At 38.1% G+C, this 24,128-nt stretch overlaps 1 protein-coding gene across 7 annotated transcripts in view; it reads right to left on the reverse strand.

Moving 5' to 3' along the window:
* The window catches only part of GRM1 (glutamate metabotropic receptor 1), a 417,120-nt gene extending 396,708 nt beyond the window's left edge, over positions 1-20,412 (reverse strand). For 5 of the 7 annotated variants that reach the window (XM_074397312.1, XM_074397314.1, XM_010337527.3 and 2 more), the window contains exons 1-2: positions 20,265-20,412; positions 17,853-18,874 (exon numbers count right to left, since the gene is read on the reverse strand). In XM_074397312.1, coding sequence (XP_074253413.1) covers positions 17,853-18,552 — 700 coding nt within the window. In that variant the 5' untranslated portion in view covers positions 18,553-18,874; positions 20,265-20,412. Of the gene's footprint in view, positions 1-17,852; positions 19,237-20,264 lie in introns of those variants that run through there. The other 2 variants (XM_003926837.3, XM_074397311.1) reach the window with 2 other exon arrangements.
* Between the last annotated feature and the right edge of the window lie 3,716 nt (positions 20,413-24,128).

Genomic DNA, 24,128 nt, shown 5'->3' on the forward strand with positions numbered 1-24,128 from the left:
TGTTCTAACACTATATCAGATCTTACAAAGATATGGAGGAAATCTTAAATACGGTACATGCTGTATGGAGTGCTTTACCTGCTTGTAAATATGTGAACTATGTTTCTTGTTTTCTGTGCCTTAAGAGCTGATGAGGCATGGTTCTAAGGAACCATAATGTGTTCACTAAGGCTGATTTCCAGGAATCCATACATGCTATTAAGGAGTGACATAAGGTGTGATCTTGCTGTCACCAAGGGTGGCACCAAGGTGCTGTCACCAAGGGTGGCTAGGTGTCAGGTGGAAATATGCCTGTCATATGCCATCTTTCACATGAAACACAATTTACATTTTCACCCAGTGCCATCCTAGGTTATAACCATTCTTCTGGATTAAGATTTGTCTGATAAGTATGAGCAATAATCCCCAATTCAATAAATATCGAACTGAATTCTCCACTATATAAATGTCATGGAGAAATACACTGCAAAAGGCAGAGAACACGACCTCCCCACATGCAGAAGTGAAGCAAAGTTATCTGTGCATGATGCTAGATGGGACAGCAGCTTTGGGTGACAGGTGGCAGGCCTCTCTGCCAAGAAGAAGGCGTTGCTCCTGGAAGCTTTTTTTTTTTTTTTTTAACTGAGGCATGTGACCTAAGTAGTGGCATTTCACAGCTGAGAAGCCAGCTTGTGATATGCCTTTTGCTTCACTGAGAGGCGGGCCACATGTCCACAGAGGCTGCAACTCTAGCTACAAAACATTGCAATACGTTTGCCTGTATCCTTCCTAAAATCAAATATTTATGTTGCTCTGGAAATGTAAATGGACTGTATGATTAACGACATTTTTTCAGACAAACAAAGAAGGTGGCTTCCTTGCAAAGGTGTTGCTTGCTAACACAAACGCTACAAGGAGGAAAAAAAGAAGCAGAAAAATGAGTGGGCAGGAAATGGTAAAAATAAATCCCTATTTATCAGTCTTTGGAAAAAATTCTCAAAAGAGGGTCTACTCTATTTTGGCTAATAAAGCAGATGAAAGACAAATTCAAACTTTGACATTATCAGCACTCTGACGTCTAGATCCACTTTTCCAACCAGCTCCACAACTTCCCTCTAAGTACCTTTTGCTCCAGATGAATTAAACCATTCACCATTCTCTACATACCTGCTAGCACCTTACTCGGATCCTTGATTCACATGATTTTACTGATGTGAGATTCTTTTGCCATATGGTTCTGCACTTGCAAGACTAACTATCATGTAAGACCCAGTTTTAATGCCACCTATTCCAAATACCTACCCAATAACCCCACTGGAAGTAATCTGTCCCTCCCTTGGACCTCATACCTTCTCACAATGATGTGGCAATAATCCTTTCTCTAGCCCTCCATCTGGACTAGAAACAATGGTAAGAAGTGCAGGGCACCCATAAAATTTGGAAACATGAAAAATATTATTTTACTGTACTATAATATATCTGGATAATTTTTTACAGATATTTGCTTATTTTACCACACTTTATTGGCCTCTGCACATCTGGATTCATTTTCAATACCTAATGCCTAATAATTAGTAGAAGTATATTTGTAAAATAAATTGATTAACTTGTTGGTTTATTGATATGAATAAGGTTACCCTTCGAGCCAACCTACAAATGTAAGGGTGGAAGAAAATCAGGCAGTAGGCAGAGCATGTGAAGAAGTGAATGTCAATGATCCGTAGATCCTTCAGAGACTGTAGAGAGAAAAAGCTGGTCTACAATGACAGTCATGCATCTTACAGTAACTAGCTGTGTGCAATGTCACATCTAAGTTTTCTTTTCAAATCAAGGACTTAGATATTCTCTTTTAGCATACAATCTAGCATTTCAGATAAATGCTGAGTAACAGTGGTTGTTTATAACTTTCTGGTAAATGTAGAGGCTAGGAGGAATTATTAATGATGAAAATGAGAAAACAATAATACAAGCTATGGCAGAATATAATGCAGCAAATTGTATGTATATAAAAGTATACAGTTCCCAAGGCACTTCCACATCAGCTATCTGGGTCTCACAGGAAACCTGTAAGAAAGGCAGGATGGATAGACTTAAAGCAATTTCCTGGATTATCCAAAGTCATGAGTGGTGTTGTTAGAGGAAGGGATATCAAATCCAGATCCTCCTACTCAGTACATTTCTCACTGCCCATGGGCACTAGAATATAAAAGGAAGAGAGGGTACTAGATACCAATATTCATATACAGAAAGCAATTAAGAAAAATATAACATCTGTGAGGTTTTTGTTTGTTTTTTGTTTGAGATGGAGTCTTGCTCTGTCGCCAGGCTGGAATGCATTGGCACAATCTCAGCTCACTGCAACCTCTGACTCCCGGGTTGAATCAAGAGATTCTCCTGCCTCAGCCTCCCAAGTAGCTGGAACTACAGGTGCACACCACCTCACCCAGCTAATTTTTGTGGTTTTAGTAGAGATGGGGTTTCACCATGTTGACTAGAATAGTCTCAATCTCCTGACCTCATGATCTGCCCTCCTCGGCCTACCAAAGTGTTGGCATTACAGGCATGAGCCACCACGACCAGCCCATCTGTGAGTTTTAATTGCCAGTAAATGTAATGATTTTTCCTTCAATGATTAAAAGCGGAAAAAGCAGAGAGTGATAATACATAGAGTCTACCCACAAAACATGTAATTGGATTTTTTTTTTTTTGCTATATTCCACTTTGATGAGAAAGAAACAAATCAAAAGAAAAATAATTTAAAACAAATTTAGTAAAAACCAAAAGCTTCTAAGGTTTTTGGTTCTTGGAAGTTAAATAAATAATCCATTATCCTCTTTCAGTTACATTTATAGTACTAGGCACTAAAAATTGATGTGAAGCCCTGTAAGCTTTTACATCATCAAACCCCTTACTAACGCAGAAAAGGTGTTTGAAACAAAAGCCTTCCATACTTAATTCAATTGAACAAATTTGTACTGAGTGTCTACAGTGTCCAAATCCCTGCTCTAATTGTTGAAAAGCTATCAGTGAACAAAGCGAAACTAGGCTCTTGCTTTCCAGCAGTTTTTATTTCACCAGGACAGATACTTTTTGGGTACATGGCATTCTAGGGGGAGATAGCACTCATGTAATCAGAAATTTGATTAACTGCAATGCTACATTCAGTAATTATTCAGATTAGCTAATGTATATTTTTTAAATAATTGAAGGTAAGAAATGAATAGATAAATATCTTTAGTATAATTTTCTAAATTTTCACATTTTAAAATCTATTTTCTGCCTATGTAAGAATCATATAATGTTGCCCTTAGACATATATAAATGACTGTGAAGGAAATAATTTTTAAATGTATGGGAAAGCATCTACAATGCACTGTTATAAGAAGTACATTATGAGAAGGGGCTTCCAGAGGTTCTGTCCATTTTGTGATCCAGAAATTAGCAGCCTCAATACCACCTGAGAGCCTATAGAGACACAGACGCTTAGACCCACCCCAGACTTATTAAGTCAGAATCTCTAATTGAAGTTCCCCAGGTGATCTGTATGAACACTAAGGTTTGAGAAGACTCCTTGACTGCATTCCACTGTACCTAGGAGAGCCTAAAATAACCTAGTGAAAGAGAGAACATAAGCACTTCAAAAAATTAATTACTCACTCAATACTTTTTCATTTTTAAGAGGCAATATCTTTTCGAGTAAGGTTTTGCTTTTAAAATGGCACATCAAAGATATTTTATACTAAACCTAACCTTTAGCGTGTACTGACATAGACCAAAATTGAATTTGCTTTTTCATGGTTTCAAATTTGGTACTTTTAGCCAAAAAGTAATTAATCCCTCAGTATATCAACATAGAGCACCTCCCCCTATTCTTGGTGATTGAATCACCATCTTTTTTTTTTTTTTTTTTAAGATGGAGTCTTGCTCTGTTGCCCAGTCTGGAGTGCAATGGCGTGGTCTCAGCTCACTGCAACCTCTGCCTCCTGGGTTCAAGCGATTATCCTGTCTCAGCCTCCCAAGTAGCTGGGATTACCAGTACAAGCCACAATGCCCAGCTTTGAATCGTCATCTTATTAACAGGTTTAAGAGACATAGGGTGTCTTTTGGTTTCTCATCCCATATCAGGCTCGGTTTCCCAAGTTAAAATCTGTTGCCCTTAGGGCAAAGGAGAATGAAGTAGAAGACAACATCATAGGTACTGAGCTTACCTAGAACATTCAACAAAATTGGCTGCCAGACAACAAGTAATTATTGCCTGGAAAGCACATGGGAACACCGGAAGAAGTTAGAAGACGGGTAACAAGCAAGCTTCCTCTCCACTTGTCACTGAGCAGTCACTTTAGAAACAGATTCACCTTTCTCAGATTTTATTTTATTTTAAAGATGAGAAAAGAGGAAAATAGATTGTTATAAATCCACAGAGGCACCCATATAGATGTTGAACATGGAAGAAAGAGAGAATGTTTCAGCCATACATACACCCTGTCAAAAGGGACAAATCATCCAGACAGCCTCATGACAGGCCCCAGAATGCACTAAGAAGGAGAGGGCAGGAATGGGTAAGCATTTGTGCCAAGAAAGGAATTTCAATGAATCTGAAAAAACGTGATTCTCCTCTGTTATATGATCAACACTCCAGGATTCTTCTGTACACACTTGATCTCCAATCTTTGGCATATTAAACTATGAATGTAAGATACCTCCCATTTCTACAATTAAAAAAAAAAACTTTTCGCCTATCATTACCATCTGCTTCATAGCATACAGAAATTTCAGTAGCAATATATACCTATGGCAGGGGGGAAGGGAGGTCACTTCCCTTTATATATATATTAAAACACGTCACTTACAAAAGGCAATTCTTCAGGAAGAGTAAACAAAGTCAGGCATGTAATATCCTGACTTTGTAATATTCTGGAAATCTAATTTTTTTTTTTCTGAGTCAAAGTCTCACTCTATCGGCCAGGCTGAAATACAATGGAATGCATCACAGCTCACTGCAATCTCAAACTCTTGGGCTCAAGTAATCCTCTTTCCTCAGCCTCCACCTACAGGTGCCTCCTATAGATGAATGCCACCATGCCCAGTTAGTTTTTATTTTTTTAGACATGGGGTCTTAATATATTGCCCAGGCTGGCCTCAAATTCCTGGCCTCAAGCCTTCCACTTTAGCTTCCCAAAGCACTGCTATTATATGCATGAGCCACTGTGGGTGGCCTCTGAAAACCTACTTTATGAGGTTGGTAATAATCTTTCAGATGACACTGTTAAATATCAGTTCTCTCATCTGGCCCTTTGACAGGATCTGGATCTTGGCTCTGATCTCTGATGGGCACCTGGTAGCCTATGTAACAAATTAAAGAAAGATTCTGGTGTTTTGGACATTGGGCCAGTAGTTGGTCCAGTTAATGAACTGATATGAAAGCTGAGACTTGTGGCTTGTATCTAGGGGCTACACAATAGTCAAGAGAACGTCAAAACAGTATGAACTAACACTACTAGAAATATGTGGTTTCTGATCTCAGTTTGGACCTCTAAAAATATGCTCTATTTGTATTTGACCTGTTTCTTCTCTCTTTCCATTTCCTTCATTGAATAATTGAGAAAATAAAGGCTATCAAACGTTATTTTCAATATTCTCTTCTCTTCTTTCCCAAACTTCACTACATCACCACACAGAGGAAAAGTTTCTGTTCAAGAGTAGCCCTACCACAGCTTACTCTTGGCTCCAAAGCAACCTTGCTTGATCAATTATCTTCAAACTTTCCTTTTCTACTCAATCTTTTTCATCAGCCTTTAAAACTGCTAATTCTTTCCCATCCTAGAGAATTATTTTACTTAGAAGTGCATCTCTATGTAGCTACCATTGTATCTCTCATCTTTCTTTCTCAGGAGCAAGGATGTGTATTAGCAGCCTCCACTTTCTCCTGCCTTCTGCCCTTCCAATCGATTTAGAAATTGAGACACTACTGGAAAGACAGAAGCTAGGAGAAAGTGGAGGCTACTTGCTATGATATGAACATCCTCCAAAATCCATGTGTTGTAATTTTATCCCCAGGCTCCTTCATAGAAAACATTATCTGAGGAAGAACATTATCTGAGGGCATAAAATTCACAGATAAAAGTAGGTATAAAAATTCAGAAAACTCTAAGGCTGTTGTTGTGGCATATAAATTACACAGTCTCACATATTTTGTTATAACAGCATAAACAGTTGTGATGGTATTAGGAGATTGGAAAGAACTAGCTTAAGCTTCTTATGCCCTTTTGTTCCTTCCACCATGAGGATACAGAGTTCATCTCCTCTGGAGGATGCAGCAAAAAGGCACCATCTTGGAAGCAGATAGCAGCCCTTGCCAGACACCAGACTTTCTAGTTCCTTGATCTTGCACTTGCCAGTTTCTCCAGAACTGTGAGCAAATAAATTTATATTATTTATGAGCTACTCAGTCTATGGTTATGACATTACAAATACGGTGGAGTAGAAGAAAGCTGGTTTTGGCCTCTTCACAGAAAGCCAAAAACAACTATCTAGTGCCAAGTTTATCACCACAAATAACCCACAATTTAAAGCTGAGGCTGTGAAGATCCTTGAAGCCATAGAGAAGAGAAAAATTGTGAGGAGGTTCAGCCAGCACCACATTGTAGGAGGCACATTCATGAGTCTTCTGGGCATACACTCCTAGCTAGTGACCAAAACAGGTGGGCCATTCTCTTTGAGACCCCCCCTCCCAATCCAGAATGGGCAGTGCTCCCAATTTGTGTGAGAGCTATGGCAAACCTGAACCTAGGGCACCATCTAGTGTCAAAATAAAGGCAGCTGTCTAGGGTTAAGGGAACTCAACAGGCAACCAGTATAGAACCTCTAAACACACATCACTAGACAGACCAAACCAACCCAGGTAATGAAGACTGGGATAAATAACTACTCTTTCAATGAGAAGACACAAATATGTATTCACAAAAAACACTAGCAAACAGGGAGCCATAACCTTCTCAAATGGATAAAGCAAGAAGCCAGTGGCTGACTCCAATAAGATGTCAGTATGTGAGCTCTGAGGTCTAATTTAAAAATAAGAATTCTAAAGAAACTCAGTGAACTCCAAGATAACACCTAAAAGCAACGTATAAATTTATCAGAGAAATTTCACAAAGAGATTGAAATAATTTTTTTAAAAGTTAAACAGAAATTTTGGAAGTGAGAAATACTTTAGTTGAACCAAATAAAAATGAATTAGAGGGTTAAAACAGCAGAATTAATGAAGCATAGGAAAGAATTAATGAGCTTGAAGACAGGTTATTTCATTCAGAGAAGAAAAAAATGAAAAGGAATAAAGAATGCTCTGAGATCAAAAAAAAAAAAATAGCCTCAGAAAAGGCGAATTTAAGAGTCATTGGCCTTCAAGAGGGAGTTGAGAAAGGGAAAGTGGTAAAAAGATCACATGAAGTAATAATAGAAGAAAACTTTTCAACCCTAGAGAAAGATAGAAACATCTAGGTACAAGAAGAGTAAAGAACACCAAACAGATTTCACCCAAATAAAACTATCCCAAGGGATATAATAACAAAACTTTCAAAGGTTGATAATCCCAAAAAGAGCAAGAGAAAGGAAAACAACATATATGAGCTCCAATTTGTCTGGCAACAGACTTCTTAGTGGAAACTACAGGCCAGGAGGGAGTGGGATGACAAAGCACTAAAGAAAAGAAATTGTCAACTGAGAATACTATACCCAGCAGAGCTAACTTTCAAACACAAAGGAAAGGTAAACGCTTTCCCAGACAAACAAACCTGAGGGAATTCATCACCATCAGAACTTGCTTACAAGAAATGCTAAAGGAAGTTCTTCAATCTGAAAGGAAAGGTCACTGACATGCAGTAAGAATATTATCTGAGGGCATAAAATTCACAGTAGGTATAAAAAAGTAGATATAAAAATTCAGAAAACTCTAATGCTGTTGTTGTGGCATATAAATTACACAGTCTCACATATTTTGTTATAACAGCACCAATGAACCAAGACATTACTGTACAGAACACTGTTTCTATAGCTCCTCATCTTTTGTCCATTAGCTTTCTTTGTCACTGTTCTATTCTTGAAACTGTCTCCTACCCTGACTTCCATAACATGAGATTCTTCCTCTCTCTTTTTCTACTTTTTCCCTTTTTTGTAGACTCTCATTTTCACATGCCTTAAAATACTGCCCTTGACTATCTCTTTGTGTTTTATATCTTACCCCCTTGACAGTCCTATCCACTCTCATGGTTTTAATCATAGCTATTTGCTGACAACTTTCAAACATAACCCTCTTTCCAGCTCGTTGGCCTATGGGATCCCTTGACTTTATTGTTCCATGGGTATCACAAACTCAAACAGTCTAAAACTAATTTTTTCCCAGTCTGTGATTCCTCTTTATTTCCTATTTATTTCTACAAAATAGAAACCTGGGACTTAATCTAGATTCCTCTTTGTCCTTTATAACCTCCCTGCTACATAGAAAGTCAAATTCATTCTCTGCTCTCCTTTTCCATTGACACTTTCTTTAGTAAAACTCTAATCATCTCCTGAATAAATTGATAAATAAATTAAACTGGCCTTTCCTTCACGATGTCCCTCAACCATGAGTGGCCCTCATACCTGTCTCCTAATTTCAAATTTGAATCCTTTTCTTAATCTGTCTTATCCAAAACTTTCCAGATGCCCTTTCCAAAATACAATCTGATCACGATTTCTTTCTGCATAAAATTCTTCATTGGCTCACCATTTTCCCAAAACAGTATAAATTTTTTGGCTTGATAAGTTTGTCCCATAATGACCTAGGTTCTTTCTCTCTTTTCAGTTTGATACTCACCCACTGATTTTCCCAGTATATATACTTTAGAATTAATGATATTCTTAGAGGTCCCTGAGCATACTTTGCTTTCTATGTCAATGGTTTTACTGACATTTACTCCTTTGTTTACTCAGATGTAGTGAACTTAAAATGTCACCTTTTCTGGGGAGCTTCTATGAGCTTTCCCTCACTTCTTCCCTGGACCAGATGAAGCTAATCACAGTTCTCTCTGTTGTCTCTCTGCTTCATGCCTACCCCTATGGTTGCACTTAGCAAACTGAATAGTAATCACTGTGTGGTGAACTTCCTAAAAGGAGGATTATAATTCTACTATCTCTACTACTCAATGACTATAACATTAGTCAGCCCAAAGAATTTGCTCATAAAACATAAAAATTGAGATAGAAATCTGAGCATGACTTCTTCTCTGCCAATAGAGTAGTGCCTGTTAACCAAAACCTGAAAATAACAAATAGCATATATATTTATCCAAAAAGGGGGATATTTAATTTCTTTATTATAGGCTGTTTCCACTATTTCAATATCCTCATATAACCTTTTAAAATCTTTCATAAAGTTTTTTCTATTGAACATACTATCGGCAATTTGTTAATTTATGTTTTTTGTTCTACCTTTTATAACAAATTATAAAACATGTTAGAGAACCACAGAGAACAGACAAAACTGCCCCTGATTATTTAACAATAGCTGTGGAGTACGCTGTCTAATAAAAAAATTTGCACTGATGGTCACATGCTGTGAGTGCAATTGTTATGGAGGGAGAGAATGAGAAGATGAATATGTGCCACTCGGTGTTAGTAAATCAGCATTTTCCCTCTTTATTTTCACACTTCCACTCCAGAACTTCCCTGTGTTTACTTTACACAGGCTCTTCTAAGCTAAAGGCATCTTCCTAATTAAGGTTAAAATAGCATGACAACAATAATGATATCTTACATCTATTACATCTATCTAGCCCTATATGGAGCACTGTCACATCTCATCTGCATAATAAATTTAGGGGACTGTTTTCTGTATATTTCACCCTGATGGCTCTCTAAGCATGCCTAATTCTATGAATCCCCTGGGTCAGTCCTATTCTAGATCTCTGGAATTCAACTCTAGCCATCCTTCTCTAATTTTCTCAACCTTATCCACTCCACACCACTTCTAGTTACTTGTGGTAGAGATATCTGACCATGTGTCATCTCCCACTGTTAACCATAACCCTCACACAAAAGGAATGCTTTCTTCTTTCATTTTAACAAAGTGTTCCATTCTGGTCTTATTTTACATTTCTGCTCTGAAGGGGCTGGAGAAAAAAAATGGCTAATTTATAATCTACTAAAATAGAGCTTTGTGTGGAGTAGTCGCTCTACATTGAAAGTTTATTTTCTCTGTGAAAGGAGCCATATTATAAGATGATAACAAGCACAAATGTGGAGGCAGAGTTGCTCACATGAAGAAGAGGAATCAGATCAGCTGAGAAAAATGGCTTTATTCAGATCTTCCAGAGAAATGTGGACAGCATGTGAGATGGGAGCAAAAGACATTGAAGAAAAGAAGAGGCTTCTATTTTTCAGTGACTTTCTGATGTTTAAAAATTTATAGAGAAAATAGTTATTGGCAAGGCCTGGGTGCCAGATTGTGGTCAGGGTGAGTAGGTTGCTAAAGAGAAGGCAAGGAACACAGAGTTGAGATCAATGAACTATGAGGATAGGAATTGATGGGACACACACATGAATGTTGGAGCCATCCAAAACTAAGGCAAGAGTTGATACTAAGAGGAAAACTAACAGCATAGAGAATGAGTTTTCAGAAGAGGAGACTCCTAGAAGCTGCTAAATGACAGCAGCAAAGCAGGAAAGGTGCAGTTGAGCTGAATGGTATGGACCTCACATGAGAGGAGTGCATGAGGGTTCAGAAGCAAAGAAAGAAAGAAAACTCTGGCTTAAGTAAGTGTCTAAAACAAAGCTAAATTAGTCCTAGCTTTGCTACTGATAAATTTTATGATCTTGAATAAGTAATTTTATTTTTCTGGGCTTTTGTTTTCTCATTTGTAACAAGAAAGTCTCCTAAAATCATGGTAGATGCTGCACCTTTATCTTAACCACCAATGTCATTTTCATCTTATGTTACTAGGTTTAGGGTCAATAATCTGTATCTGATTAATTGGCTTCTTGGATTTGCTTAATATTCATCAGCTGAAAATATGTGGTGGCAGTTTAAGAAAATAACAGAAATACATTTATGGGTATCATCTCCTTGTTCTCTGAAATGCTGCTGTGAAGAATATAACATGGTAGCGATTGTAACTCCCATTTTACAAAGGAAATTGAGATGTGCATGCATACAGTATTTCCCAGAGTGTTTTGTGCATTTTTCAAAACAGTAATTAAACATTTTCTTTATAACTCATGAGCCTGTAACTGTCTATATATTTCGATGTCTCTTCCAACAAATACGGGACCCTTGAGGAAAACAATAATAATAGTAGTAGTAATAAGTTATTATCATTGTGATTTTTATTATTTTTATTTATGTTACTAGCACCAAGAAAAATATGTGACACATAATAGTCACAGGTGTTTATTTATAAATGTCTTTATTAGAAGGCAAATAAGTTACTAGGTAATCAAAGAAGTTTTGCCTCCCAAAATCCTGTGCTTCAACTACCAATTAACTTTTTTGCCTGGAAATTTAGATAATTGCCTTGAATCTCCAATTTGTTGGCTATAAAATGAGTAAAATATATAATCCTAAAATTGATAAATGGAGTTTTCTGAGAGCCAATTCTCTTTCGTAAAAACATTAATGCTCTATTTGGTACTACAGCGCCATAAGTTTAAGAGAATAAAGCTTCCTGCAAGACTGGAGACAATTAAAATTATAATTTTTCATGTAAGTTAAGATTTTAAATATTGTAGATATTCATAGAGAACAATTAGACAGGAAAAAGAAGCAAATATTTCTACATAAATTTAGAATCTAATGATAACTCTTTGTTGCATAAGACAGTGACATTTTGACAAGGCTTTATGTCTTGTCTTCACTCTGATTTTCATCTACAGCTTCTCTGAAAATTGACAGCCTTCTCCTACTGACATGCTGCTTCCAACATATATCAGAACAACATGTGCCATGAGTTTTTTTAGTGGTTGTAGGTGTTCACCAAACTATGCTGTTCTAGATGTGGTTTTCCAGCCCTCTGGCTTCTTACAAAAGGGTACACTGAAAACAGAACTTTTGGTAAGTCTGTTTATGATGCCATCACTCTAGTCACTGCATAGTTAAGTGAAAATCCACAAAGTGGTCATTGTATATTGGCTTCCCGTATCATAAAAAGAAAAACTTTAATACTAGGAGAAGGGTGACTACTGCCAAGCCACAAGGTAGAAACAAAATAGAAGCTGCTGCCATCAATGAAGGACAGCTTCTTATAAAATTTGCCACAAGCAAGATAAATGTAGACAAAGGGTGACTGTGTGGCAAAGGAATCTAAAAGAGTACAAGCTTACTCAAAATAACAAAAGTGTCATTTTTTTTTTCCATCTTTGGATTTCACTTTAATCCTATGCACATAATAGCTGTTTGCTAATTACTGATTAATAACTTTAAAATGGGTTTAATAAATCCAGTCAAGATAGAAAAGAAAAAAAAAGATAAAAATTTTTAAATATGGCTATTTGCAGCCATTTTGAGTAGTCATCAATGGCCTTATATTTTTTAACAGGTTCCAAGAGTACCACCATATCCCAGCTCAAGGTAACAATTTATGTTCATGATAACTTTACATATTCAAGGAAAGTGTCTGTTACATTGAGCACCCTCTTTAGAAGAAGTTAGGAAACTTTACAGTAGTGCTTGCAAAGATCACCTCATAAAATGTTTTAAATGTAAAAACTGGTGTTTAAAGAGACCAACCTTCAAGTATAAAGTAGACAGCTAGAGAATTAAGGTTATGAGTAAACAAGGTTTTACTTGAATGTGAACATTTTTTTAAAAAATTAATAATAAAGTATCTTGTAACAATCTCTGGCTTTTTTGTCCACTCACCCACTCTTGCCAATGCTCTCTTGGCCAAAGTTCACATGTCTAACTGTGCTTAGATGTATCTTTCTTGAGACCAAAACTCTTTGACACATGCTTCAAGATTCTCTATTACTTGTCCTTCATATCCATAAAGACTGACAATCACAGAATATTAGGACCTACTTTTGCCATTATTATTAGTTCTTAACCCAGACTCTTTCCTCCAGCTAACCAAATCTGCTTTGTTTCTCATCATGAGAGTACTTTCAATATTGCCTCTAACTTTTACAAATGCTGTATTTCCAAACAAAACTAACCAAAATTCCCTTTTCTCCAGATTTTCTCTAGATAATTGCACTGCTAATACTTTTTTTTCGTTTCCCTGCAATTGAATAAGCTCTTGTTTCTAAATGTCTATGCTGTCATTGGTTTCACTTAACTTTACATGTATTGAAACTGCACTCCCCTTAAAGTAAAACCTACTTAGTAACTGAAATTAAGTCTTCAAAATTGTTATAGAATAGGCTAAGTGACCACCAGAATTAGGCAGGTAGTTTGCTCATAAAAGGGTTTGAGACCTTACTCTCGATCCTATCTTATTTAGATTTTAGCATATATAATTAAATCCTGGAGACACAAAGCTGGAATGCTAAGATAAGTTAAATAATCAAAATCCCAGAACTTACTGATGTAAGAAAGGCAGATTGAAGCTAATAATTTTACATTTAAAGGGAAAAAAATTCAAGTTTTTCTTTTGGATCTAATGGTAACAGTAACACAATTCATAACTGTTCAAGCATAAAAGGAAGGATAGATGGCTTAATAGCAGAACTTTTTAAAAAAAGATATTGGGATGTTAATTGATCTAGGATCTACTCTAATCAGCTATGATGGTAAGGGAAGTAAAAAAATGAAATACGTGGGTGAAGGAGCTGGAGAGTATACTATAAAAGAGAGATTATTCATTAATGATAAGTGTCATATGGAAGAGAAGTTCGAATGTTTTGGATGACTCCTAGTCCTCAATGGAGGATTGGTGGAAACTCCAGGAAATCTGTTTTAGGTTATTATATAAAGGAACCAACTAAAAGTCAGGTGAAATTCTGTTCTCAGTTTAACTCCTATATACTCCTACTCTAATTAGAAACACTAATCACAATTAGAAAGCTTTGAGCGTGGGCAAGCATGTAATAGTAATGTTCTAAGCATCTTTTATTAGCTGGCCTGAATAACTTTTCAAGACATTCCTATTTCTTATTATATGATAAAATAGAGCAATGTATTAAGATAATTTTCTTTGAAATAGTTTGCAATCAAGACAAGAAATGTATAGAGAAAGTTACTGGTACATAGAAAGGAATTTGCTATTTAGTAGATATAAAATTATTACAGGTAATTGCATTAAAAAGTAACAGTTAACTTACGTATTTATGACTTAGGAGTATTTTCTTCTGATGTTGTTAGACTTTTTAATTGTTTTATATCAAATGAAAATGAGTACTTAAGAAGAAAAAAAATCGGATTTTGGAAAGAAACTCAAAAAGACCAATTTTATATAAAATGTAAGCAAATGCCAGAAAAAAAAAAATTCCCCCACAATGAAAATCTAACAGTTTACCTTAAAGTGGATATTTTCATAAGGGAAGTAGCATCACTAAACTCATTATTATATCAATATTTATCTAAGTATCTGAGACAAAATACTAAAAGAAAGGCTTAAAACAAATAAATAAAAGTAATGAATGAAAATTTATCCACTCAAAAAAACTTATTGTAGCTACAAGCTCAACGAACATTTTTATTGGACTTGTTCAATGCTTTGAATTTTACTAACTAGAGTTAGTTCTAAGACTATTTTCAAAAATTGTTTGAAATGATAAATTTGTTTCTTGATGGGGAATCTGAATTTTATCAGAAGAACAAAATTAAGTGTCCTTGGCTGAGATATTCTCATCAGCAGTAGGCTATTTATGTACTATATACTTAGCATACTTAAAGACTCACATTCCAGGTAAGCAGCTTGCTCCAAAGTGCATTCAAATTGTATTTGTGGATAAGGCTCCATTACTCCAATATCCTGCCTCACCCTTGACATATCCATCTTAACATTTCCTTCCAGAGACAATCATGAACAATTTCTGGAGAGTCTGTTGCATTGCAGGTAACTTTATGTCTACTGATTTTCTTTTATTTTATGTAAATTGATAATTGGTATGTATCGACTGTGCTACAAATAATATAAGGTTGGAAATAATGTAAAAGAATATAAAAAATCATAACTGGTTAAAATATAAAACAAAAGAGAAAATATCTCCAAGTTTAGCTTCAATATAAAAACAACTGTAGCATTCAAAAACAATATGATTTCAAGGTAGTCACAATTAACTATAGAAATGAAGGTACACCAGTCCAGTCACTTAGTGTTTTTGGTATTAACTGTACTTGGTTAACTTCTGATACAAGAAACTGTGATAATGAATGACTAGGGAATGTCTGATTTGGAAAGGAGAGGTGAAGGTCATGGGAGGCCCCAGAATTTCTAAGCCCTAAGTTGCCAATATCCAGACAAACTGGCTTTCTTGCTGAATAGTGTTCAGATGACAGAGAAAACACTGGTATGCGGTCTTTGCTGCTATTTGACAGGGAACTGTCACCAGTAGGCGACCCCATCAGTCTGAAAGCAGGAAAATTACTAAATGATCCAAGAAAGTGCCTGTAGGCCAGTACACGATGGGTCTCTGAGAAGCAGGAGGGCAAAGCCTCAGGAAAAATAAATCTTCAGTTGGAGTTTACACAAAATTTCTTTGCAGATAGAAAGAAAGAAATGCAGTTTAGTTTTCACAGATGTTACATCTATTAAGAGAAGTGACTAATTCCCTTTGAGAAGAAACAAGGTATAATATATGAATGGCAAGGCAAATAGTATAATCACTTGGTAATAAAATAAACACCACATATTACTATGATGCTGCTCTGTGAACGCAAGGTAGTCTGAAACCAATCACTATTCTAGTATGGAGACATTGTCTTTGCCGTACAATACCAATCATAAGGCAGAAAGGAAACACAGTAATCCAAACTAACACATAAGCAAAATTAGTGAAAACAAGTTCAATTAATTTCCCAAAAACACAATTCTAGTTCTCAGAAAGCAACCCACTATTAGCCACCTCTCACCAAATAAAATAATCTTATAATAAAATATGGAAAATAAAACTGGTGTATAAAAATGATAAAGTATTACTTCTTCCAGAAGAAAGAATTAATACTTCTAATGTCAATAATCAATTATCTAGCTCAAATGGGGGAAATTTTATTAAATATTTAAATAAATCACATTCAATCTAGATTTTGCCATTCTCTTTGCCATTATCTCTGGATCTATCCAATGCTGATATTTAACACATTTTAACTTGCTCTTTCAGGATGTTTCATTTAAGTAAGCACTAAAGGAAAGTATGTTAAGCATTAACATGTAGGAAAGTCAAATATTAGAATATAAGGAATGAATATCTGAACTTAAGGGTGTCTTTAAAAAGTAATGAATTTTTGTTCAAAAAAAGGTATGCATTTTGTGATTAAAAACCAAGCTTCAGAAGCATAAGTCAGTTGTTATAAAGTTACAATATCACAGCATATAATTTTTTCCAAAAGCAAAAACTGAAATTATGAAGTGTAATTCTATAAGATTTATGTTTGTTCTGAATATTTTTTTCCCTTTATAAAGTATCTGTTTTCATTAATGACAACCATATAATCACTTCACTGTGGATACTGCCGATTTCTGTAATCAGACCTCACACCAGTAACTAAATATTTTGGAAACATTAAAGGAACACAGAGCCATGTCTATGGCTTCTTAAAAATCATTTTACTTGGAGAAAAGTGAATGCAGAAGTACCATCAAGATTGTCTTCTTATGCTAGCTTATACATGTGAGTTGTCCTAGATGTTAATTTATAACCAGGGCCTCAGTATTTTCATAAACCTACCGGGGGAGTTAAGAGTAGCTGAGCTCAGAAATCCACTTTTATTAAAAAATGTATATTATCTAAGGTAAAAAAAAAGAGTATAGAAAATCTTTAAATTTAAAATTTTTTGAGAATCCACATCCATAAGTCTCTGGAAAAATCAATGCTTTTAACCTTAGGTAAATCTATTTCATTTTAGAAAGACATAAACTTGATATCTGCTATCCATTCATTAGTGTTTTACTGGTCTAACTTTAATTCTAATATGTCAATTCATTGTGTTAGAAGAAAAAGACTAGAAACCAAAACTCAAATCCAAGTAAGTGGTCACCAGTGTTATTTCTCATAAAAGAAGTACTTGTTGAGGGAGTTAGGGAATCTGGACCATTTTAGCATATAAAGTAAAAAGATAAATGATTTAAATTATTTAGTTTTTCTTTGTAACTAAGGTACTTCAGAAGTAAAAATGTAAGTTTCTGATATACTGAGGGAGATGACTTCATTAATCCTACATTCACAGGAAAGTTATGGATATGTAAGAAGGGGTATACGAGGTTAAAGAAACACCTTCAACTGTTCAAGAAAGATGAAGCTTTGAAGTTCAATTTGTGGAGTAGTAACTTCTTCTTGCCAATCACTCACACTGAATTAACTCATTACACCTAGAAAGTCATAGCCAGTCACTGAAGAGCAATGTAACACCTTGAACAAATAAGCCTTCCAAACACACACTCAAAATATGAGGGCAAACAAGTATCCAAGTCAAATCTATTGCTGGACACTTTGCCTGGAAAGTTTGATATCCTTTTAGCTCCTACTAACCTCAGATATGCCACAGGGTACAATTTTCTTACACTATAATTATAACTGTAAGGAACTGAGGATAAAAGGCAATGCCTGGGTGAGCAGAACTGATAAGGGTAAATTCTGTCCCCCACAGTGCTAGAAATAAACAGGAACAATACTATGATCCCAGGAGCACATCATGCAATGCCCTGGTTTTCTCAGTACCTTTCTTTCCCAAATATAATGCCTACCTTCCGTGTGGACTGCAGAGACATAGGTCCAATTGTAACGTTTGACTATGTCAAGCATGGCCCTTGCCTGCAAAGTGTCAGAAGGAACAACCCTCAGGAAGTATTTATACAAAGTTTTGTCACTCAGGTCGATGCTTGTGGCTGAGTAAGCGATCTGGGGGATGTCAAAGAGCTGAAGCAGGTTCTGCACTTGAATAGCTACGGAGCTGGAGCCGGGACCGATCACTCCTGCAATAGGCTTCTTAGTCCTGCCTGGGGGGAGGGACTGGCCGTCAGGCAGGCACCGGTTGAGCCCATCCTTCTCATCTCGAATGGAAATCAGAGAGTCCCTAATGAACTCAATGCTCTGTTCTAGAGCCACGGAAGAGTGCCAGCAGGAGTCCCGGATCTCACTGCCCAGGGTGATGTTGGGCAGGAGGACTGGGTCCGCGTTGATCTTATCCAAGGTGTGGAACATGGCCTCCACCCTCTGGATGCCATACTGCTCCCTGATCTCCCCACACTTTCTCTCGGGTACTTTCTCTGCTGGAGGCTGGTGGTGGACTGAGAAGAGGGCTCCAATGATGACATCTCCGTCCATTCTGGCCACCGAGCGCTGAGACGACGCTCCCGCCAGCAACACTTTCCTGCCGGGGCTTCTGGAGAGAAGGGACACTTCCAAAAAGATCGCTGGGAAAAAAACCAAGAGGAGCCGGACCATGGTGGTGAGGACGCGGTCCACAGCCCGCCAGCCGCGTTCCCTCGCAGGTCCCGCTGCAGGCTCCCGGCGCGCTCCCCGCAGACGCTCAGCGCAGCCTCTCCCGGCGTGCTGCCCTTCGCCAACAGTGCTGGTCCACGGCGGTTGCCTCCTCCACCACCGCCTCCTTCCCCTTCGCCTCCTCCTCTGGGTCCTCCACAACCGCCTCTACGAGCTGGAGGCGTTTGTAGGGGAATTCGAATCCCCCGTTCTTCACCGGTGCATCAAGCAAGGTAAATTGATAAAGAGTACAGTGGAAGTCGTGTTGGCGGCGGAGAGCTGGATGCTGCTGACAAAAGACAGAGAAAAATCAAAGCCATGTCATCAGAGGACCTGTGTTAAAACTCTGGGGTCTGTGATGTTAACAGTTGCCTTGCCCATTTCATTTCGGCACATCCTGACTTCGGCTGCAGGGACAGCTTGGAACGCAGCTGTAGTCACTGAGGAAGGCGGGGTGTCCTGCCCGCTGTGTCCTCAGGGGTCCGGGCAGCGGAAAGCCCTGCCAACTTGCCGGCTCCTCCAGCCTTAAGTCTCTTCCTGGTCCCCTAAAACCTATCATGCTTTCTAAGTTGGAGGGCGGTGGGGAAGGTGAGCAGAGAGGAGGGGAGGACCTGGGTCCTTCAACCCAAGAGAACTTTCCTGACTGGAAAAGATCAACTTTTTCCAAGAAGAAAATTTGGAAACTCATTGTAAAGGTGGAAGCTCAACTTTAAAATGAACGCAAACAAGGAATGCACCTTTTAACTTTAATTTTGAAGGATTGAGGAAACCCTGACATACAATCAGCTGTAAATATAAATTTGCCAGCTTGAAGAAAATCCATATTAGTTACTAAGGCAACGCCTGGTAAAGTCTCCGTATGGAGGAGTTTGTTATGTTTTCCCCCCTAAGATGTCAGGCTTGTTGTGTATGTTCAAGAAGAAGGGGTGCAGATAAGGTAACTTGTTTTCCACAGTGGGTGGACGAGTTAGAGGTGGTCCTGCACTCGCCTAATCGGGACCTTTGGGATTTGCATAGTTGCTAGAAAGGGAACGGAGAGGAGCTTCCCAGTTGCTCTCGCCGCTGCAGCCGGAGCCGTGACGCTTTCAGGACCCTGGACAGTGCTCGGTCCAGCCAGACCTTCCCTGGCAGGGCCTGCAAGGGACGCTTTGACCACCAGTGAGTTGCAATTCCCTGAACCCCTTTGCTCTCCTCTGCTTTCTTTACACACACACACACACACACACACACACACACACACCCCTCCACTCGAGTCCCCACCGCCCCTCCGCCCTCATTCTCGTTACCTTGCATGGCTTCTGCAGGTATATATCAAACCCTCCCGCTTGGGGACAGAGGCGCCAAATCTCAGCTGCCTGCGGGGCTGAAGTTGGCTCCCTCTCCCGTTCCTCCCCTGCTCCCTTTTTCAAGGTGAGAGTCGACGAAAGGGGGCTATGGGAGCGGGCGAGGAGAGCACAGAAGGTGAGGCAGAAAAAGGAGAAAGACGACTCAGGCACCCATGGGTCCCGACGCCTCCCGAGGATACAGGACGAAAAGAAATACATAAGAGAGAATGCTCCTGGGACCCGGAGGAAAATCTGATAGACTGGAACTTTGTCTGCCGTTGTGGGTGGGTTTCACCCGAGGAAGTGTCCGCTCACCTGAGTCTGTTTGGAGGACATTGACTTAAGACGTACCTGAGTACCTGAGTCGGGGTAGACAGCGCTATGGTCCCAGGGCCAGAGGACTGTGGCCACGCTCGGCTTGCAGACGCCTCAGCTCTAATCCAGTCGGTGCAAGGATGAGATCTGGGCTGTACACTAGTGCCCTCTTTCTTCAGCACTATTTTACCGCAAGGGAAAAAGAGGGGGGAGGGAGGGATAGAAAAGAAAAGAAAAAAAAAAAAAAAAAACAGGTCACCCAAGGCTTGTCTATTACCTCATGCATAAAAATCAGTCGCTTGATAGAGGGAGGAGGGAAGACAAGCTAGGAAGAATTGGGAATATTAATTCCTTTACTACATGAGCGGTCTTAAAGCAGCTGCCAGATATGTGAATAATCAGATGATCTGGCCAAAGAAGTGGAGAACTGCATAAGCTGCTTTGGGGTAGATATCTTTGTATATATCTCAGGGACTCAAATATATTTTCTCTCTCTGCAAATAAAGTCCCTACAGAGAAAAACAGAGTGTAAATACATGTATAGACATCTAGAGAAAGGCTCTATTAGTAGATTGCAAGGGAAATCAGAAAGAGGCTGCATGGGGTGGGAAAAGGAAAAGGACAGGCATGCCCATTACGAATTAAGGTAAGCCAAATGAAGAGAGGCATATTGTGGCTGCATTTTCAGGTCAAGATGTAGCTAAATTGAGAATGAGAGTCAGGTCACATGAAAACACTGGAGTGACAAACACTTATCCAGATTCCTCCCTGACTGCCATCACCTTCCCTACAGGTCTATGGTGCTGCTTCTTACTGCGTGAAAAGTGGAAGTTAAATCGCATTCCTCTGGGAACATGTTGGCTGAGCAGAATGTGTCCTGGCTTTTTCAGGGGAAAAAGACAAGTGACAGTGTGTCTTTCTGCTGTTGTTCAAAGCTTTCTATTTGTGTCATCTGCAGAGCAGAGAGATCAGCTTACATTGGTCTCTTATGGGTCAGCTTATAATCGCCTTGCTCATGTCATTATTAAATTATGGAATGGTGCCACATCAGACTGTAGGGGACAAACCACATGAGGCAGTTTCAAATGCTCTTCAGTGTGTTCCATGAAATTCAGGAAGGAAAACAATGCCTGTAGTCAATAGCAAAAGGTCTTTCTCATCTGGTCCTGGTCTTTTTTCCCTAAGTGTCAGAGTTTTCTGGATTTTATGACAGCCTAAAGAGAATATAGTTTTTTTTTCTTTTTCTACAGATAATGCACTAAACAATGTTCATATTCTTTAGACTAAGTGATCTCAATTCAGGAAGTAGCCACATGTCTACATAAGGAAAATGAGAAGAGGTAAAGTTCTGATCTTCACATATGGGACTAAATTGTTCTCTGCCTCTACCCTAGAAATATGTCTGTTCTAAGAACAGTAAGCCAGAGGTATGCACAGTGTCCCCCAGTATCTGACCTTCTAGTAGCCACTGAAGTTCAATTTTAGATAATTCTATTAGTATATGATAAGCTGTAAACATTATTTTCCTATATTTCATAGGTATAGTGAATGTGAAAAGATTTCTGTGCATATGTAAACCCTTAATTATGATTTTTCAGCATTAGAAAAAGTAATGTCTCTGAAGTCCACATTTAGTTTCAACATGTGCTCCTAAAGCTGAACATCTTTAATGTATCACATTGCTGTACTGAAGGAATAATTAAATGTTCAAATTTATTAGTTCTGAAATTCATTTTACAGTCCAAGTAAAAGCTACACATTCAGGCTGACTGAAACTAATCATTTCAAAGAGGATGAACTTGAAGATTATTATAATGTGCCAGATGTATGCATATGCAAAAATTCCATATTTGAAGTGCTAAAGAAAAGATAATTTCAAATGTATTGATTTGAAATGATCAATTAAACTTATGAACGTCTTTAATATATCACATTGATAATGATTTAAGAGTTAACTATAGAAGGCACCAAGACAAAAACAAGAAAATAAAAAGCACTGAGATAGAAGACAAGAACATCCAAATATGCTTTTCTTTTAATAAATGAAGACTTCACATAGGAGGCGGGGTATAATGCATGTGCAGACATCTAAGGGATGGTTCTACCAGTGGGATTGAAGGGGATTACTAAAACAATGAGTTACATACAAACTAGCAAATACAGGTAAATGCACTAATCTATAGGAGTTCAAAGAATATTAAAGGTTCACGAATTGAGAAGTATTGTTAGTGTGAATATTCAGTACTAGTATGAAATCACATTACAATCAGTATATTATCTGTAGCAGGGTAAAAAAGTGTTATCAGTATTTAGTTTTGGAAATCTATACACAATGTGTTGGAGGTCAAGATCAAAATCAAAAGAATATCTAATCTAGTATGTGATTTGTAGCAGAACACAAAAGTGTTATTAGTATTTAGTTTTGGGAAATCTATTTAATACACCATGTAGAGGAGATCAAGATCAAAACAATATCTGAGCTATTATCTCAAAACAATCATTTAATGTCCTGCTGTAAACAATAAGAACAACAGAATGCTCATCATCCTTATAGAGTAATAAGGTAAATACTACCCATCAACAAAACTGTGGTCACCCTCCTTATGGATGTATGCATAATTATCATTGCTTTCCATCATAAAACATTTCATAGAAGAATGAGTCTAGGTTATAAAAGAGCAAAAGGATATAAAATTTTCCACATAAAATCAGCTAGAAATTCAAACTCTTCAAATAAGAAAGATAAGAAGTGAGCAAGAATAAGACCCAAAAAAAGGGGATGAATTAAGCTTTGTATTAGTCCATTCTTACACTGCTATAAAGAAATATAATCATGTCAAAAGGTGAAGGGGAAGCAAAGGACATCTTCCCACAGTGGCAGAAGAGCAGGGGAAACTGCCACTTATGAAACCATCAGATCTCCTGAAAACTCATTCACCTATCATGAGAACTGCTCCCATGATTCAATCACCTCCCACCAGGTCCTCCCTCAATACTTAGGTATTAAAATTTGAGATGAGATTTGGATGGGGACACAAAGCCAAATCGTGTCATTTTGCCCCTGGCCTCTCCCAAATCTCATGCCCCTTTCACATTTCAAAACCAATCATGCCTTCTCAACAATCCCTCATAGTCTTACTTCATTATAGCATTAATCCAAAAGTCCAAGTCCAAAGTCTCATCTGAAACAAGGCAAGTCCCTTCCACCTATGATCCAGTAAAATCAAAAGCAAGTTAGTTACAATCAAGATACAACAGAGGTACAGGCATGAAGTAAATGTTTCCATTCCAAATGGAAGAAATTGCCCAAAATAAAGAGGCCACAGGCTTCATGCAAGTCAGAAAGCCAATGGGACAGTCATTAAATCTTAAAGCTTCATAATAATGTCATTTGACTCCATGTCACACAACCAGGGAATGCTGATGAAAGGGGTGGGCCCCTATGGCCTTTAACATCTTCTTCATGGACTTGCATTGAGTGCCTGTAGCTTTTCCTGACACACAGTGCAAGATTTCAGTGGAAATACCATTATGGAATCTGGAGGATGGTGGTCCTTTTCTCATAGCTCCACTAGGCAGTGCCCCAGTGGAGACTCTGTGTGAGGGCTCCAACACCGCATTTCCCTTCTGCATTGCCCTTGCAGAGGTTCTCTATGAGGGCCCTGCTCCTGCAGCAGACTTCTGTCTGGACATCCAGGCATTTTCATACATCCTTTGAAATCTAGGCAGAGATTTCCAGCCTCAATTTTTCACTTCTGTGTACCTATAGGTTCAACATCACATGGAAACTTCCAAGGCTTAGGGCTTGCAGCCTCTGAAGCAATGGCCCAAGCTGTGCCTTGGCCCTTCTTAGCCACAGCTGGAGCTGGAGCAAATGAAATACAGTGCTCCAAGTCCCAG

This window comes from Saimiri boliviensis, chromosome 4 (genome assembly GCF_048565385.1).
Source record: "Saimiri boliviensis isolate mSaiBol1 chromosome 4, mSaiBol1.pri, whole genome shotgun sequence".
NCBI lineage: Eukaryota > Metazoa > Chordata > Mammalia > Primates > Cebidae > Saimiri > Saimiri boliviensis.